The sequence below is a fragment of the Mastomys coucha genome, unplaced genomic scaffold (assembly GCF_008632895.1).
Source record: "Mastomys coucha isolate ucsf_1 unplaced genomic scaffold, UCSF_Mcou_1 pScaffold4, whole genome shotgun sequence".
Classification (NCBI taxonomy): Eukaryota; Metazoa; Chordata; class Mammalia; order Rodentia; family Muridae; genus Mastomys; species Mastomys coucha.
The window spans coordinates 39,089,402-39,107,191 of record NW_022196910.1 but is presented as its reverse complement, the minus strand read 5'-3'; the positions used below and the strand labels follow the sequence as shown (position 1 = coordinate 39,107,191).

At 41.1% G+C, this 17,790-nt stretch overlaps 2 protein-coding genes across 3 annotated transcripts in view; one reads left to right on the top strand and one right to left on the bottom strand.

The window, feature by feature from the left end:
• Glipr1 (GLI pathogenesis related 1) overlaps window positions 1-3,358 on the top strand; it is a 10,776-nt gene extending 7,418 nt beyond the window's left edge. Inside the window, exons 3-6 of the mRNA XM_031349666.1 lie at window positions 795-880; window positions 2,049-2,134; window positions 3,009-3,035; window positions 3,131-3,358. Coding sequence (XP_031205526.1) covers window positions 795-880; window positions 2,049-2,134; window positions 3,009-3,035; window positions 3,131-3,285 — 354 coding nt within the window. The 3' untranslated portion in view covers window positions 3,286-3,358. The remainder of the gene's footprint in view (window positions 1-794; window positions 881-2,048; window positions 2,135-3,008; window positions 3,036-3,130) is intronic.
• A 487-nt stretch (window positions 3,359-3,845) lies between these two features.
• Krr1 (KRR1 small subunit processome component homolog) lies at window positions 3,846-15,295 on the bottom strand. 2 transcript variants are annotated; one of them, XM_031349663.1, is made up of 10 exons: window positions 15,136-15,293; window positions 12,409-12,581; window positions 10,917-11,051; window positions 10,562-10,687; window positions 10,399-10,482; window positions 9,195-9,251; window positions 8,250-8,420; window positions 5,319-5,396; window positions 5,140-5,233; window positions 3,846-4,326 (listed from the first exon to the last, which is right to left on the bottom strand). In XM_031349663.1, exons 1-10 carry the CDS (start codon window positions 15,215-15,217, stop codon window positions 4,184-4,186), a joined length of 1,143 nt encoding a protein of 380 aa, XP_031205523.1. In that variant the 5' UTR covers window positions 15,218-15,293; the 3' UTR covers window positions 3,846-4,183. The 2 variants fall into 2 exon arrangements, with proteins under 2 accessions (XP_031205523.1, XP_031205525.1); XM_031349665.1 differs by lacking the exon at window positions 8,250-8,420 and having other exon boundaries at window positions 15,136-15,295.
• Between the last annotated feature and the right edge of the window lie 2,495 nt (window positions 15,296-17,790).

Here is a 17,790-nt window from a genome sequence, read left to right as displayed (position 1 = left end):
TTTTTTTTTTTTAGTCTATATCCTCACTCACATCTCACTTCAAAGGTCAGTTCAGAGATGTCTTCCCTCAACACCCTTTGAATCTCAGCTGCTTTCTTCCCTTCAGACACCCCTTCAAGGTCACCCTGTTTTATTTCATCTTAGCAGCTTTCAGTAGGAAGCACTGCTTAGAGTAAGCATTGGAGAAAACAGGATTGCTGCGCACATGGGTTTGCTTTCTTCAGTGGAAGGAAGGATGATGCCTGGTCACCTGGAAGGCTGGAGCCAGCATGGGCAGACAACCTGGTGATCATTTGCTCTCCTATTAGGAGCCAGTCTCCACCTGGATTTCCCCTGAGTCCTAAGAACTGCCTGAGCTGATTGTGGGTTTTGTTTTACTGAATAGAGCTCATTCTTACAAAAGAGGCCCCATGTACCTTGATATCCTCCATCAATAGAACACATCCCTATGCTTATGACAAACCCTTCCTTTTCTCTAGGCCCTAGCCCTGAACACTGTTTATCGGCCAAACAGAACTCATTCTTATTGTAAAGGTCACAGGTGCTTTGCTACTTCACAAGGAAATTTGATGTAGCCATCCTGAAGCTGTTATAAGAATGGTCATGTGGGGAAGTTCCCCCAAGTTTGATTGTGTTGAAATGTGTAAGCACTGAGTTTCAAGTGCTTAAAATTTCCTTAGTAGACTCTTATGCAACTAAGGAGTAGATATTCCTTAGCACAACTATAAAGGCTTGATCATAATCAAATGTTCATTTAATCATTTCTATGGTAAGTAATTTTCTTGTCATTTCAGGTTGTTTGGGCAGACAGTTACAAGCTTGGCTGCGCAGTGCAATTTTGTTCTAGAAGAGCAAATTTTATATGCAACTATGGACCAGCGTAAGTGCCTGAATTCTAGAAATATGTTAATATAGGTATTCATCTTTAATATAGAAAATCTAGAAAAAGTATAAGGAAAAAAAATCTCAAGGCCTAAATCTCCTGCCTAGAGACTCACTACATTAATACTGTGTTTATACACACACATATATACTTTAAAACACTACAAGAACATTCTTTAAAGAGTAGCAAGATTAAAATGCTTGCCAGGGATGTAAACTGATTTCATAATACAAGGAAAGGTAATTGACATTAGCATCTTGTTAAAATCAGAGCAAACCTTTGCACACTTCAAAACTCCAGTAGAATTACTCAGTTTACACTAATTACTTCAAGACTTTAGACAGTTGAACTTTTCACATAGAAACAGTTTAAATTATAAAAAAAAACAATGGTAGATAATGCTGAATCATTCTGTGTGGGATATTCTACATGTTTCCTGTGTTGGCTTATTTTTTGTTGATATCTTTATTCCTTTATTGTACAGGGTGAATGTTCTTTCAATTTTCCCTATGTTTCTTGAGAACTGCTTGTGTCTTAACATGTGGCCAGTTTTAGAGAAAGTATCACGGGCTGCTTGAGAAGAAGTATGTTCTTTAGTGTCTGCATGGGTTACTCTATAAACACCTGTTAGAACCATGACTCCAGGCCTCACAGAACAGAGGCGCGTGTAAGCTTTGACCCTAAGTATAGCCCAGTATTCTCTGGGCACTGCTGCCTTATGCCATGCCCTTGGGGACCTTTGCTCATACTCTGTGCGTTCCCTCTTCCCCAGGCTCCCAAACTTCTTACCCCCAGGTTTCTAGAACAAATTCAAAACAATTCATTCTGCTTGATTAGGCAGACTATGGTAGTCTCTTTGTCTTAAGGATACCCACCCAAACAAATGCAGGTCTTCCTAGTTTCATGTTTTCCTAAAATGAATCTACTAATTTTAAGTGACATTTTCCCTCATAAATGTGAGGATATAAATTATACAAAGTTCATAAACACAGGGTTCACAGGATATGAACCCTCCAAAGACTAGCAACCTTCCACTTACTTCCGTCTCTACGCATTTTATTAGCCTCCTGAATCTTCATCCATCTCATCATTTGGATTTGGTCAGACATTGGGAGTAAAGTGTGATTGTGTTGGGGCCCTCTACTAACAGTCTTCTGCTTTACAGAGGAAATTACGAAACAAGGCCATATAAGCAAGGAGCCACTTGCAGTGATTGCCCAAAAGATAACAAGTGTCTGAACAGACTCTGCAGTAAGTAAGATAATAAAAACTTTCCATACAATTAAGGTATAAGCGTGTGTTTTGAGCTGGCCTTGGTAAGACCAAGGAACCAGCTCAACATACTAGGCATTAAAAAAATGGATGCACATGCAGAAGGTTGGAGGATAATGATATAGACCTAGAGGCCTTGTATCTCTCCATACTGTAGGTAAGTCAGACTAGGCAAAGCTGGGGCCACAGGGAAATGAGAGAAATCTGTGGCAAACATTGTGGAGAACTGGGAATCTTCATTCAGGAGCTAGTTTCCAAAAAGCTGTAACAAACCAATCAGGCATTTAGTTTAACAGATTGCCCTTAAGACATCTACTTTTCCACAGTGTGAAGGGAGCAGAAAGCTACTGCAGCTATGCCAATCCCATGGTTCTTTGCTGCCACATCAGTAGCAGACTGCCTCACAGCGGCAAGGCTGGGATAGGGGTGCTTAGATGGAAGGGGGAGACATTAGTCATGACTTTTGATAAGCCAGATGCCCTGCTGAGACGGATGAGAAACTGCTACTTCATTCATCATAAACAAACTACTTTAGTTAAAAGAAATACTTTAATTGCATTATTTAAAACAAACCATATTTTAATCTTTAGTTTCAACCATAGCTCAAAATTAGATTCATCTGGTAGTTGTGGCATATTAAATGATTTTTCCATTCATTCTGGTAGTATTTCTTTTGTACGAAAATTCACATAAGTTCATATAAAAAGACTGAAAAAATATACTGACACTGCAGCAAAAACTGGATTGATCTCTGAAAATTATTGTACTTAAAGCCAAATCAAGTTCATGGTTGTAAAGAATTAGAAACATAGCTTTCCCTATTCCTAACTTTTTCTTAATTCTGGTTTTACAGTTAACCCACGACGAGATCAGGTCTCACGTATGTATGCAAACCTTAAACAGTTTTCCTGGGGCACTGTGTAGGCTGGGTTAGCACATCATGAGAAACTGAATACAGTCTTCTTTGTTTCACAGGTTACTACTCTGTTGACTATCCAGACTGGCCTATATATCTACGTAACAGATACACATCTCTCTTTCTCATTGTTAAGTCAGTTCTTCTATTACTGTCTGTTATAATTACCATTTGGGTAAAGCACAAATATCCTAACTTAGTTCTTTTGGACTAAAGCCATGGTTCAGGGACAACTTATTCATATGTGGTTATTTAAAAACATTTCAATAAAATCTTAGTCAAAAGAACGTCTTAGTTTTTTCTAAGTCTACAGAGTTAACTTGACTATCGGCATTATGAATACAGACTGACCAGGTTGCCACAGCTAGGATTTCAGCAAGTAACGTCCTTCCAGGAAATCTGAGGGATTTCCAGGTCGGTAATACTCATTTTGATAAAAAAAAAAAAAAAAAAAAAAAAAAAAAAAAAAAAAAAAAAGAATATTTGCTGCTCTTGCAAAGCCCCAGTGTCTGATTTCCAGCCCTTACACTGTGTCTCACTACCACCTACATACACCTCTAGTTGCAGTGGATTCTATGTCCTCTGGCCTCAGTGGGGGCAGGGACCGGGTATACACATGCTTACGTGCAGGGTAGATACCCATATACATTTTTCTGGTATCATTTCCTCAGTTAGAATAGTAACAGAGATTTGATTTAGAGGTCTTGGATTTTCTGTTTGTGGGTTTTTTTGTTGTTTTGTTTCTTCAATCCTGGAGTCAAATAACAAAAGAACCCGAGTGGAAATTTTGCATGTATTTTCCTCAAAACCAAATGTTTCAGGTATTATAATAAAGACCAGCCAATGGTAACAAACATTGGATTTGATGAATAATAGTCTCATTCCAAAAATCTGTATAATTTAAAATAATAGCTATTCCTAAAACATCTAGGCAAAAGCTGCCTGGGACTTTCTGGGCACAATGTACACAGAGGTATCCACCACCTACATATTTACAAAGCATACATCCGTGAACAGAAGAAAACTGGTCATGATTTTCTGAGTCTGACTTCGCATCTCAAAGTCCTTTACAAAAGGAAACACCTTAAAAAGTCTGGGATTTTTTTCCAATGTTACTTTTTTCTCTTCTGCTTCTTTTCATCAGCCTCCATCTTGAGCTTAACTTCCTCCGCTGTAAGAGCACCCAGTTTCTTGGCCTTTGCTTTCTTAACCTTTTCCTTGATAGCAGCCACATCGATCTTAGTTTCAGTAGAAACTGCAAAGGTTTAAAATAGATGCAAATTTCAGATTATATTTTTAAGAGGTCATCTATGAAATAGAGCCATCTAAGAACAGTTGGTCACTCGAGTTGAGAAAAATCACCATACAGATGAAACAGCATGACAGACACTATACGTAATTCAGTTACAGTCAAACTCCATTCTTTACACATCACTTGATTTGTACTACAAAATACAAATGATTTTGTATTTTGGAACATGATTTGTTAATAAAAACTGTAATGTGACAGTATCTAGTGCTCTTAAGAGGCCAAACTATTTTACCAGTGTCAAAGGCTGAACTAAATACAAAAAACAATTTTAAAAGGATGCAACTTTTTTTTACCATGAAAGAATAAAATTTAAAACGTACCATCCGGACAGCCCAGACACTGGAGGTGCAGACATTACCCTCCGCTCTACGGGGCAGCTACCTCCTTACTCACTGACGGTTATGCAGCCACTGAAGTACTCAGGTTGGCTCTGGAAGGTTACTCTGACAGTGCTACCAGAATCAAGAAAATGGAGGACACAGAGGATGAGGCCAGCTGACATCTTATCAAGACTTTAGGATGATAAGTGTGTTAACACAGAAAGGAGCTTTAAAGCCACAGCTGGGAAAGGCCTCTAAAGTGTGTTTGCATGTTTTCACAGAGGTGGCACATGGCTCGCCACACCTAGATTATAAAAACCTTGATGGTCACTTTTGCCTAGGCTCATGAGTAATTCACAAAGCTGAGGAAGCCAGTTGTTTATTAGAGGTTGATATGGGCTCTGGGGTTGTTTGTCATATATCACACATATCTTACCTTCCTTTGGCTTCACAGCCGGCTTTTCCTTAGGTGGAATAAATGCTCTGTTTCGTTCTTCCTGTCTCTTTATAAGAGCTTCTGCTTGCTTAGCCTATGTCAGTGAGAAATGCCTTAGTAAAACACAACTGATAACAAACTGTGCTGTTGATGTTGCGTGTAATCTCAAAACTCCTTACCTTTATTGCTTCCATTTTCTGCCGCTTCTTCTGATTCGCCTTCAAGAAATATTCACCACTAGCCAACTCTTTATCAATCTATTAAAAACAGTATTTATAGTTAGACCAGAAATAATGTAGACAAGAGAATTTCCTAAGAAGTCACAGTGTCCTTGGGGTTAGAAAGAGTGTGGCATCAAAACCTTGATTAATTACTGGTCACTTAAGAGGTAAATACTGGTCACTTAAGAGGTTAATGCAAAAGTGGAGCCAGGATAGAAGGTGCTGTTTATGAACAACCCAGCTGATTAATTCAGGTAGATCAAAAGTCAGGGTGTCAAAAAAGTGTGAAAAGGAATCAGATGAGTTTGGGGGAATGTGGCTAAGAAAGGATAGAAGCTACGGCACAAAAGAACAGTGAAAGGCTCTAAGCCAGGTGTGGCTATGCACGTTTTTGGTCCACACACCCAGGAAGGCTAATGCAGGAGGATGGAGCACAAGCTCAGCCAGGGCTACAGGACTAGACTCTGTCTCAGAGGAGAGGGGGGAAGTCAAGAGGAAGAGGGGACCCAAACAAAGCCACTGCCTTAATTCTTATACTTTCTCACTTCAAAGTTCCTTGAGGTCAGTATCATTACCTCACTTACGTATGAGAACACTGACCCATGGACAGGTCAGATAAAATAACTTGCTCACAAAGAGGTGTGAACACAAGTCAGGAGGGGCACCGCTGTTTCAAGAAACTTATGGGGTCCCTTCCTCTACAAAGAAGAGCCAAAGTAATGGGTATATAAGCTTATTTTGGGGTGAATGAGCACATGGGTTTCACAAAGAGGGTGCTAAGTTTCCTACCAACTTTCCCATGGAGCTGCTGGGCCAACACCACTGACTAGTCAGAAATAAAGACAGAAGAACCATAGGGCAGCAATCAAATACTCACCAAGAGGTAAGACCCAAATAAAACTATTAGGAAAAGGGGGTAGTAAAACCCATACTAACTAAATACAAAAATTCACTAGCAGTTATTACACAACTACATGTCAATTACAAGAATTGAAGGGAAAAATGTTCTAGGCATTTATAAATCTGTCAATGACAAAGAGATAAACGAGTATCAAGTCTCCTAATAAAGGGGAAAAAAACCAAGGGCCACCAAATGAATTCAGTGCCGAATTTTTAAACTTTGAAAAACTGAATGTTTTCACTCAGCATCGCACCAGAGGCACGTAAGTAGGCAGTCGATCTGTTTATGGATTTAATAACATAGAAAAAGCTAAGGATGCTATCTAAACATTTAAAACTGATAAGTGGCCAGTTGTGGTGGCGCACGCCGGTAGGATTTGCTGAAGGAGGCAGAGGCAGGAGGATCACGAGTTCGAGGCCAGCCTGGGCTACACATTTTCCGTATAAAAAAAAAAAAAAAAAAAAAAAAAAAAAAAAAAAAAAACTGATAAGTGAACTCAGCAAAAGATACAAAATCAGCATTCAAAGCTCTTAGCTTTTCTATCCCCAGTAACAAATTTACTAAATTCAAAGGTATCCAGTCTTTTGATATGACACACAAACAGCTACGTTCGTTCATGGTTATCCTGGGAAACATGGGCAGAAGGCTGGGGAGGTACCCTACTCACTAGAATCACCTGTGACACATGTGCATGCACATCAACATACTTAGCAAGAAAAGAAAAGCCCTCTACAATGGATATTATAGAACACCAATGAAATAACTGAAGATAAAGATGGAAAGACCTCCCCTGTTAATGGATTTAAGGAATTACAGTGATGAATGTCCATGTCACTGACAGCAACCTATAGTCAATGCAATTACTGTTCTTCACAGATGGGAAGAGGCATTCCTAAAGTTTGTATGGAAGCATAGATGATCTTTAGTCAAAGCAATCTTGGGAAAGGAGATAAGACGGGGGCACCACAATTCCTGATTTCAGGACTTAGCACAGAGCTTTAGAAGTATAAAGGGCAGTAAACACTGGCACCCCCCCTGCTATGTAATAGTGTTCCTTCTGCTCTCACTTTCCTTCCTTCCCAGAATAGATGCCACTTCTGGGAAGTGATTCCCATTGGTGTCTCACTACAAACACCATTCTTACTCCTCCCCCAACCACTGGCCTTAAGGGTTTCCCTGAAAACTCCAAGCACAGGCCAGTGAGGAATGGAAGACAGTGGCCAGAAAATGGTTTATGTTTAAATCAGAAATGACATAGTAAAAACTGAGTACTATAAGATGCAGACAGGCAAAGATAGGTGGAGATCCAATTCAAGCATGAAGAAAGATTTTAGATGGGTCAGGGGAAATTTGAGACAAGCAGGAGTCTAAGGAATTCTTTTCTGAAGACCTCAAATATTCTAGAGCTGTAGAATGCTGGGACCTGCCAGGTGTGGGAAGGCACAGAAAGGGGACACAAAGGACTGTCACATAGTTAGGCCTAGCAAAAGCTAGAAACACCCAACTTTTAGTCAATTTAATCCAAAGGTACAACTTTTCTCCACTTTTTTGCCTAACTCCAATTTTTGAATTTTTCTGGGAGGGTGTGGCTAAATAACATGTATATGAGAAAGAGATAGGGGAGAAAGGAGAGAGGATCCTGGCTATGAGTATGAAGGAGAGGACCAGAAGACAGCTGACAAACAAGGAAGGAATCTGTAACTTAGAACTACAGCAACAAATGCATGTTGGACTTAAGACTTTAAAATGATACAGTACATGTTCAAAAAGTGTTAAATCTCTAGGTAGCTTTCAGCTATAGAACCCTGGCTGCCTGAAACCACCCCCAACAGTTTACTCATTAAATGTGAAATGCCGACTCCCCAGACCTTTGCTATCAAGTTTTCACGTCCTAAACACAAGAACACCCACAGCCAACCCACATTCTGTTTCCAAAAGCAGGATAACGTAGCTTCATCCGCACACAGCATTTCCTACTGGCCACTGACCTGACTCTCCGGCTGCGGGGGAGGGAAGGGCGTGTACTCCTTCCTGACACTCTTCTTCTTGGGCTCCTTTCGTTTATTCACATTTTTGTGCTTGAACTGTGGCAAAAATCTTTCCCAACTTTGTGATCGTAACTCGGAATCTTTTGCCAACTCCCGTTTAATCATCAAGGTCTTTAGGCACATACATATAAATAAAACTATATATTTTAAAATTCATACATTATTATCATCACATTGCTTCTAAAAAGTAAGGGATGAGCTCCTCATGTATTCAGAATGAAACTAATTGCAATTAAACTAAACCTGCACAACTGGCCAAATATTGGAAACTCAGAGACTACATCAAACGAAGATATCATATGAAAACAAAGTTCAGCTTCCCTGCCATCATTCATTGAAGAGAGTTGGTGCTTAATTAGCTGGTGCTTTCTGTGAGTAGGAAGCTTTCGGTATCAACTGAGGTATCGTATGTCCCAGAAATTTAAAATCACCTTTACCCCCATCTTCCTGAAATATAAATGCATTCCTCACAAGCACCCATCAGCAAATAGCTCGCCGCACTATGGCTGCATTCTGGCCCAGTCAGTGTCTCCCATGCACGGTGCGAGCATTCAATCCCAAAGGAAGATTTCAAGCAACCTGACTTTGAACAGGCAAAATCCTACTGCTAGCGCCTATAATCAGTTCTCAGAGGTTTCTCTTCACTGTAATAGAATGTTACAATAAAGGACAGTATTTCTTTCTACAGTTTTTACAAAGGGAGGAGATACAATCTCCAAAGAAGGGTTGGGGTAGAGTGTGGTGGGATAAATTCTATCCCCAATTCACCCCAAATACCTTTGCTCTACCTCTCTGCATATTACATTTTCATACAATATTTAATTTTCAGTTTGTGAAGTTAGAAGCCTGACGACCACTAATTAATAATGTATAAACAATACTCACTTTAATGTTATAAATTGGATGGATATTCTTCATGGTATCAAGGACTACTTTTCGAACCTGAAATTTACAAAGAAAAATGAAGCAGCCACAAAGATTTCAACAAACTGGACAGAAGAGGATTAAGCTATCGCTACAATGAATATACTTCCTTCAGCTGTTCTCAGTGGCTTCTCCATCTTCTGTAACAGCCGTCAACTTTTCCAAACAAAGTGTGATTCATGACTAGGACCACATAGTAAATAACTAACAAACTACCCAAGGCCCTAGCCTAGAGCTACTACTGATTTAGGGCAAAACAGCTGGTTTTAGAGTCAAAAGACAAGGGTTCAAATCCTGGCACAGGAGCTACAGCTCAGCAGGAGAAAGCTTGCCTATTATGCACAAAGATTTGGGTTTGATTTCCAGCACTGCAAAAATAGTAATTGTAATTATAATAATAAATAATAATCCTGGGACTACCACATCACAATTAATATTGCCATTTCTGCTTATATATATGTAAAATGGAGATAAAACTATATCTCAGATCTACTGTAAGAATTTAGTAAAATGTTTCAAAAAATTCAAAACTGTAAAGTATGTGATATTATTATCGCTCCATTAGAAAAGAGTAGGCAATTTATGAGATAGATGTCATCAGAATTCCTACTGAAGGCATTCCAAGAGGAAGGCAAACCATACAACCAGATCCAGCCCCACACCGTAAGAATAGAACCAGCCAGGAAGCTATGTCCTACGGGTGTTCTCACAACAGTTGAGAAGGTACAGAGGTGTCTATAAAAACACTATCTCTATTTAAAAAAAAAAAAAAAAAATCCTGTGGCTTAAAGGGAAAGGTTTCAGAGTCTGACTTCTACTGGTTGCATGCATTACTACACTATCCCGATGCTGGCGCCCTGTGTGGATAGCAGGGTCTCTTAGGTGAGCTACTAGGACCTGAACGACCCCTTAGGTCTTACAGTAAGAAGAAAGCAGATGCAAAGACTTAACTAGAACTGCAAGTCCCCACAGTTGTCAAAGGTTACGCAAGCACCGTAGGTTCTATGAAATGATGATGCCCTCAAGTTACATGGTGAAATGAAAACTTAGAAATCAAAGCACATTCTCAAAATACAAAATGACTATAAGACATTACCCAAGGAACAATTATGACAACCACACTATTTCACGTGTGTCTGGTGGAACATCGGGTCCTAGCTCTTACCTCTTTAAGGCCACTAAAAGGTCCGATGGCTGAGACGGTGTTGCCCTGAACCATAACGTAACAGTTTGTCAGGAGTTCCAATGCCTGAGTCAAAAGAGCAAGTTCAAACTCAGTGCGTTGAGAGTCAATGAGAGAGATGCCCATGCCCATTAAAGACAAGTACCTTCAATGTAGATCCTTTGGGACCAATAAGCCGCTGTCTTCTTTTCACAAATCTCTCTTTATTTCTCACTAGAGAGCCGATTTTAATGATGTCACAGGCGACATCATCCTGAAGTATCCGTACTGCCTTTTAGGAGGAGAAAAAAAAGGTATCAGCATTCTTGCTAAGTCCAGGCTACTAAAATACAAGTACAAACACGAAAATGGGAAGGAGGGTGGCAGGCAGATGGACAGACAGTATCACAGGCTGTGGAAGAAGCCCCTGTGTTTCCCTGAGGCCCTGCCCACCTTGTTTTTGTGAGTGGAGTCTCTCATGGCCCAGAGCTCACCAAGTTAACCCCCCGACCCAGACACACCTGTTCAAATGAAACACTCCTTGCCAAGAGCTTTATTAGGTCTCGGGCCCTAATGATGATGTAAGGGTCAAACGTCTTCTTTGTTGTACAGACAGTCATGCTACCCTCAATCAAGTCCAGCGTTGCTTTAACATGCTAGAAAAAGAAGGAACGAACCCAAAGTGGGCTCAGTTGTAGATCATTATAGAGCCGATCCCAACCAAACTCTGAACCTCTGTGCCTGCAAGCTAACTACCAAAGCCTCTCAACGCCCTCCCCGAATAAGCTAGGCTCTTAATGATGATGATGAATACTTGATTAACTTGACACTTGGCAGGATGCAAGAAACTGAAGCAACTGTAGCCCAAGACTGAGAAATGGAATTTTTCTTTTCCAATTTCTTTCTACCTGGTTAAGGGACTAAATACAAAACAAATTATCACAGGTTTACAAAGAAGCAATAATTAGCAAAAATGAGCACTAACTCTCAATAACAAGAACCACATGTTTAGGAGATAATTCCTTCTGAGTACACAGGAGCACATGAGGAGGGAGAGTGCACATGCATGCACATGCACATGCATACATGGAGGCCAGCAGTCAACTCCTGGTGTCGCTCCCTAGGTACTGCCTGGAGCTCACCCAGTTAGCTGTCAGCTAGCCCGAGAGTCCCGGGCCTTCTGTCTCCATCCCTGGATTCTGGGGATAGACCTCCAGTCCTGACATTACTAGCATTAAAGCACTTCACTAATTGAGCGATCTCCATAGCCCCAAGAACTAGATTTTAACAGAGCAAAGAAAAATGCTCTTTTCTGCCTTATTTCCCATTCAGAAGAAGCCTGCATTACAGTGAGCAGTGAACATTTCAACACCAGCACTCTGGAGACTTGGCAGCAGGAAGCAAACACGGAAAAGTTGGGTGCACCAGCGTGTGTTGTTTAAAATAAAATCTGAAACATGGCTTGGCTCAAACTGACCAAGTGAATGGTACATGATAACCACTACTGCCTACAAAAGCCATTTGGAATTCTGGATGGAACAGGTAATTCTAGACAGGCTGAGAAGCCTCTAAAATATTAAGAGGATAGGTATTTCTCAAAATACTATTTTGTGCACTTTATTGTGCACAAAATTAAAAATGAATGAACTCTAGGAATAAAGGTTACCTAGATTCTTTTTTTTTTTAAAGATTTATTTATTGTTATATGTAAGTACAATGTAGCTGTCTTCAGACAGCACCAGAAGAGGGCGTCAGATCTCATTACAGATGGTTTTCAGCCACCATGTGGTTGCTGGCATTTGAACTCATGACCTTTGGAAGAGCAGTCGGTGCTCTTACGGGCTGAGCCATTTCACCAGCCCTACCTAGATTCTTTTAAGTACTAAAGGAACCAAATTAACCGGCTATGTTGGCATTTCTGAAACCAAAATCCACCAGTGCACACAAATTTCATTGAAAGTAAAGGCCTAAGCAAGAGCAAAATCTCCAAAGAATTGTTTAAGGCAAGCATACATGTTCACTCAAGGCTTTCTGCACCAGCGGCCAGCACTCCTTCAGGTAGGCCTCTCGGTATTTTGGGAACAGAGTTGCAAAGCTGCTTTCCTCCAAGAGTCCTCTGGGATTGTCCTCTTTGGAAAAAGCTGGTTCCTTCCAGCCATCTGGAACAGTGAGGAGCTCTGCCTCATCTACAGAAGAGAGAATTTTTACATCACATGTCAATGGTCTTTCACACACATGGTGCACATTCTGTGTACATCTTCATAAGATTGCCAATGCAATGTCTCCTATCTACCTCCCTGGTTTTTACATTATTCAGCATCATGACCATGGCTCTATCATCATCATCATCATCATCATCATCATCATCATCATCATCATCATCATCATCATCATCATCACAATCACCATCATCATCATCATCATCACCATCATCATGTAACAGGACCATCTGAATACACTGCAGTTGCCTTATCAGAACAAGTTCTTCGAGAACAAGGATGCTTTCCTTGTATCCACTCTAACTGGGATGCATTAGTAGATAGCAATTACTAAGGCACTTTCACTGCGCTATAATGTGGTTCAAACACTGTATCACTTTATCCCTCATTATTAATAACCATTCTGATTTTCTTGGTGTGCAGTCCTACCCTCACCCCCACATGTCTCTGTGTGCACTAAAATTTCTAAAAGTAGATTCTGGTGTACAATGTCAATTAACAACCACTGTGAAATAATTTTAGGATTTCCAAAGAGCTTTCTACACACCTTTCATCAATAAAAGAAAAGCCAGTATTACTATTTCTACTTTATAGGAGAAGATAGTCAAACCAAAAGGACTGACAGGCCAGAGGAACAAACGCTGAAAGGGCCTAGAATCCTAACAACTAGATGAGATCACCTCTGGAGAGCCTGCACCACATCTCAAAACTCCCTGTCCCAGAACTTTAGAAATCCCTCAAATCCAATAGCAACACTTTAACTCTATCCAAAGAGAACCATTCGTGATCTTGTCAGCACACCTGTAGGAGTTTATGGGAAATGACATCTGGGGCTCCATCTCAGGCAGAGTAAATCAGCATCTCTGGGGTGAGGTCCAGAGATCTGTGCTTATCCTGTCCTCTGTAAACCACTGAAGTCTGAAAGGCAGGCCCTTGGCCCACGTTATCAGCCTCAGGTAAGAAAACGTGCTTTCTGCTTCCATTCATGTCCACTCTGTGACTTCTGGTTCAAACTCCTGACAACAGGTCCTCATAAACCATTCATTCTCTAATACCTCCTTTTTAAAAGTTGCAAACTAAAATCCTATAAAAAACAGGAACACAAATTGCATTACGAGTGTGTCCTGATTCAATTTAAACAGTTCAAGTGGTGTCAATAAGTAAAAGGGAAAGGGGCCACTTACCAAAACAATGAAACAAGGGAAAGAAATAAAAGCCACTTTCACAACACTGGAAGCACAAACAGCCCCAAGACTGCAACTCCATCAGTCACTGGCGAAGCCCAATTAAAAACACACAACCAAACATCCCATTTTCAAAAGTAAAATTAAAAAAAAAAAAAAAAGATCACTGTAAATTTGGAGCAATGAGAAATCTCATCTATTAGAGAGTTGTGCTGGCCCAGCTTCCCCTCCATGGTTGACTATGAACCTCAACAAACCTTTCCTAAAACAAAGAAAAATACCTGACACAGCTCCTTCCGGCAGTATTAGCATAACTTGAAGACACCTTGCAATTGAGTTTCCAATCCTATGTTCCTACAGAAACCCTTGAGCATTACCTGAAGACGTGTGCAAAGATGCTTGCAAGAGCAAGCAGAAGGCAGAGCTCAAATGTCCACCAACGGGTGAACTGAAATATTACACAGCGTCAGAAAGGATAAAATCACACCTACAAGTATCTCCTCGGTTAAATAACCAAAGAGAAGCTAAAGACAAAGCATGCATAGACGCTCCTTTCATTATCCTGTGACTCAAAATGAGGCAAAAAATCGAAGCGTTTTGTTGAAAATCATAATGGCTATAGAAAGGTAACAGAAAACTCGAATGAATTACTCCGGGTATCAGAAAAGAACCTATCATCTGTGACTTGGTAGAAACTTGTGGAAGATAGTCAACTATTCCTGTCAATTCCTCAAGCGTTGGTTTGAGCTTTTACCGGTGTCTATAGTCCCTGTCGAACTTTACGTACTTAGTTTTTAAAAGCAAAAAACAAATTTAATTTTTTTTTAAATTGAAGGTAGGTAAACACCAAATTATCATCATAACGGAAGAAAGCGATCGAACTAGAGCAGCAAAAATCAAACTAGCGGCCAAAGCTAAAGACTGAGCTGTGTCATCTAGCAACTTAATAATCAGATAAAAGTTCTAACAAAACTTCCCATTTAGCTCCGTCCCCACGTTTCCCTGTCCGCCTCCCTCTTCACCATCGGCGCTCACTGGACATGAAGATTATCCCACCTGATCCTGACCCGCTCAACAAAGTACTGCCGCGCCTTCCACAATCTCTGAATCCTCATGCTTCTACCGGTGACAGAAGGCACGTCAGCTACACTTGACAGGGACAGTCCCTGGCCTAAACACTGGTTAGCAACACGTGGCCGGCGTAGTCAACACCCCCATTATCGGGAATTGCTACTGCAGGCACTTAACAGTCTAAAGGAGCAAGTGCGCAGCCAAGGAAAGAAAAATGATGCCTCGAGATCCGCCAGCTCCAGGTTTCGGTGCTCGCACTACCTCACCTTGGTTCTCACGCTTCTGTTTCTGCTGCTGAGAGTCGCTTTTTCGAGCTTCTTTGGCAGGAGCATCCGCAGAAGATGCCATTGTAAAATTGCTTCCGGCGGCACAGGAAGTGGGACGGTTCTTTATTCCCGCCGGCTACCACGTCTAAAAGTGCAAAATGAGTTCCGGATAATCCAGACGGAGATCTGCGCGGTCTCTGCTCAGCGAATAGGAAGCCAAGAGCGTGACACTTCCTTCCCAGGATGCATTGCAACCTTTGTGTTGCACGCTGGGAATTGTAGTTTTCGTGTATCAAGCTCTAAATTGTAGTTACTTGTATAGATAACCCCATAGGAACTTCTTTCTAGAGCCAGGGAGAAAAGGGAGGGGAGAGAAAGGGAGCAAAGGAGAGGAGAGAGAAGAGAGGTAGGGGAAGGCGAGGGAGAGAAGGGAGGGTAAATTATTAAAATTCTTATTTCATTAGAAATCTAAGCCGGGGCGGTGGTGGTGCACGCCTTTAATCCCAGCACTTGGGAGGCAGAGGCAGGCGGATTTCTGAGTTCGAGGCCAGCCTGGTCTACAGGTCTACAGAGTGAGTTCCAGGACAGCCAGGGCTATACAGAGAAACCCTGTCTCGAAAAACAAAACAAAACAAAAAAGAAATCTAATGAAAATGGTGAATTGTATCTAAAATCTACCCACACTTAGTTACCACTCTTTAGTCCATTTGAAAACCTACCTTGGATTTTGTATTTTAAATCTCTCAACTTCCAGATTGGTTTTAGAAGACGTTTTCATTTTATTTTTATTTGTTTGTTTGCTTGTTTGTTCGTTTATTTTGGTTTTATGAATAGAGATCTCTCACTATGTATCCTTCGCTAGCCTGGAACTTGCTATGTGCTGGTATTCTGTATAAACTACACCCCCACAGATACCAGGCAGCAGCCAGGTATGCTCCTCCCCACAGTTACCTGACAATGGCCAGGTAGGCCTTACCCTATAAAATGGACTGCTCGTCCCCTCCTCTCTCTCTTACTCCTGCTTCTCTCCCTTGCCTCTTGCTCCTTTGTTCCCCTCTCTCCCCATTCCCTTCCCCCTCTCTCCACATGGTCATGGCCGGCCCCTACTTCTCTACTCTTTCCTTCTCTCTGGCTTTCTCTGCCTCTGCTACCCTTTTAACTCCCCTCCCTATTCCCTAAATAAACTCCATTCTATACTATACCGGCGCTGTGTCTGGTCCCTCAGGGGGAAGGGATGCCCTAAATAAACTCTATTCTATACTATTCTGGTGTGTGTCTGGTCCCTCAGGGGGAAGAGATGCCTCAGCATGGGCCCGCCAAGGTACCCCTTCTCCCACACCCTGCTCCCACACTCTGCCAGAACATATTCTTATAGCTCTTTTTATGATCACAACACTATGTAGACCTGGATGGCCTCAAAATCATTGTGATCTGCCTGCTTATGAGTCCAGAATCTGGGATTAAAGGTGTGTACCATCACACCCACCTTCAATATCCAAATGTTTGGGGATTTTTGGTAAGGTTTGTTGGGAGCTGTTACCAAGACTTTATTGTTTATTATTCTTACATCATGTACTGGCTGGTTTTGTGTGTCAACTTGACACAGGCTGGAGTTATCACAGAGAAGGGAGTTTCAGTTGGGAAAGTGCCTCCATGAGATCCAGCTATGGAGCATTTTCTCAATTGCCCCATGTGGGTGGTGCCATCCCTGGGCTGGAGGTCTTGGGTTCTATAAGAGAGCAGGCTGAGCAAGCCAGTAAGAAACATCACTCCATGGCCTCTGCATCAGCTCCTGCTTTCTGACCTGTTTGAGTTCCAGTCCTGACTTCCTCTGGTGATAAACAGCAATGTGGAAGTGTAAGCTGAATAAACCCTTTCCTCCCCAACTTGCTTCTTGGTCATGATGTTTGTGCAGGAATCGAAACCCTGACTAAGACACATCATAACTTTAAAAGGGTTATGATATAGTCAGTAAAGACAACAAAAAATATTAGCACAAAATATATTCAATAAATTAGACACTAAGATGTGGAGAGATGTAACTAAGGTCTGAAAATACATCCTCCCCTTCTGAACCATGCTCTTCCCAACCTCCAGGAAATGTTTAATAAGTACATAGGTCAATAGGCCAGGTAAAGAAAAAAGGAGTACCCCCATAGGCTCAGTAAAACTGAGACATTGAGAGCAATATTTCAGGTGCTGAGATCAGTGGTTCTCAACCTGTGGATTGTGACTCCTCAGAAGGTCAAACAACCTTTCACAGGGGTCACCTAAGACCATCAGAAAACACAGATATACACATTACAATTGATAACAGTAGCAAAGTAGTAATGAAGTACCAATGAAATAATATTGTGGTTTGGGGGTCACCACAACATGCAGAACTATACTGAAGAGTTGCAACACTAGGAAGGTTGATAGCCACTGGGTTCAACTATGTTTTAAACAAATTTTAAGGAAAAATTTCTGTATACAAACTGGGTACCTCATAACAGTAAATCCATTCGAGTAGTTTTGAGAATCAGACACAATTAGTATAATGTTTTAATGGTTATGAACTTCGGGCTTCTTTCAAAGAGTGCTTTTCACATGTGTGTGTGTGTGTGTGTGTGTGTGTGTGTGTGTGTGTGTGTGTGTCTGGATTCCTTTCACCAG

Excerpts from the sequence above, each read along its gene's own strand:
- Krr1 (XM_031349663.1), bottom strand. The coding sequence starts at position 15,217 with ATGGCATCTTCTGCGGATGCTCCTGCCAAAGAAGCTCGAAAAAGCGAC. Across the intron at positions 10,688-10,916 it reads GGAGTGTTTCATTTGAACAG|GCAGTACGGATACTTCAGGA; the intron begins GTGTGTCTGGGT and ends TCCTCCTAAAAG. Across the intron at positions 5,397-8,249 it reads CCCCGCAGCCGGAGAGTCAG|ATTGATAAAGAGTTGGCTAG; the intron begins GTCAGTGGCCAG and ends TGTTTTTAATAG.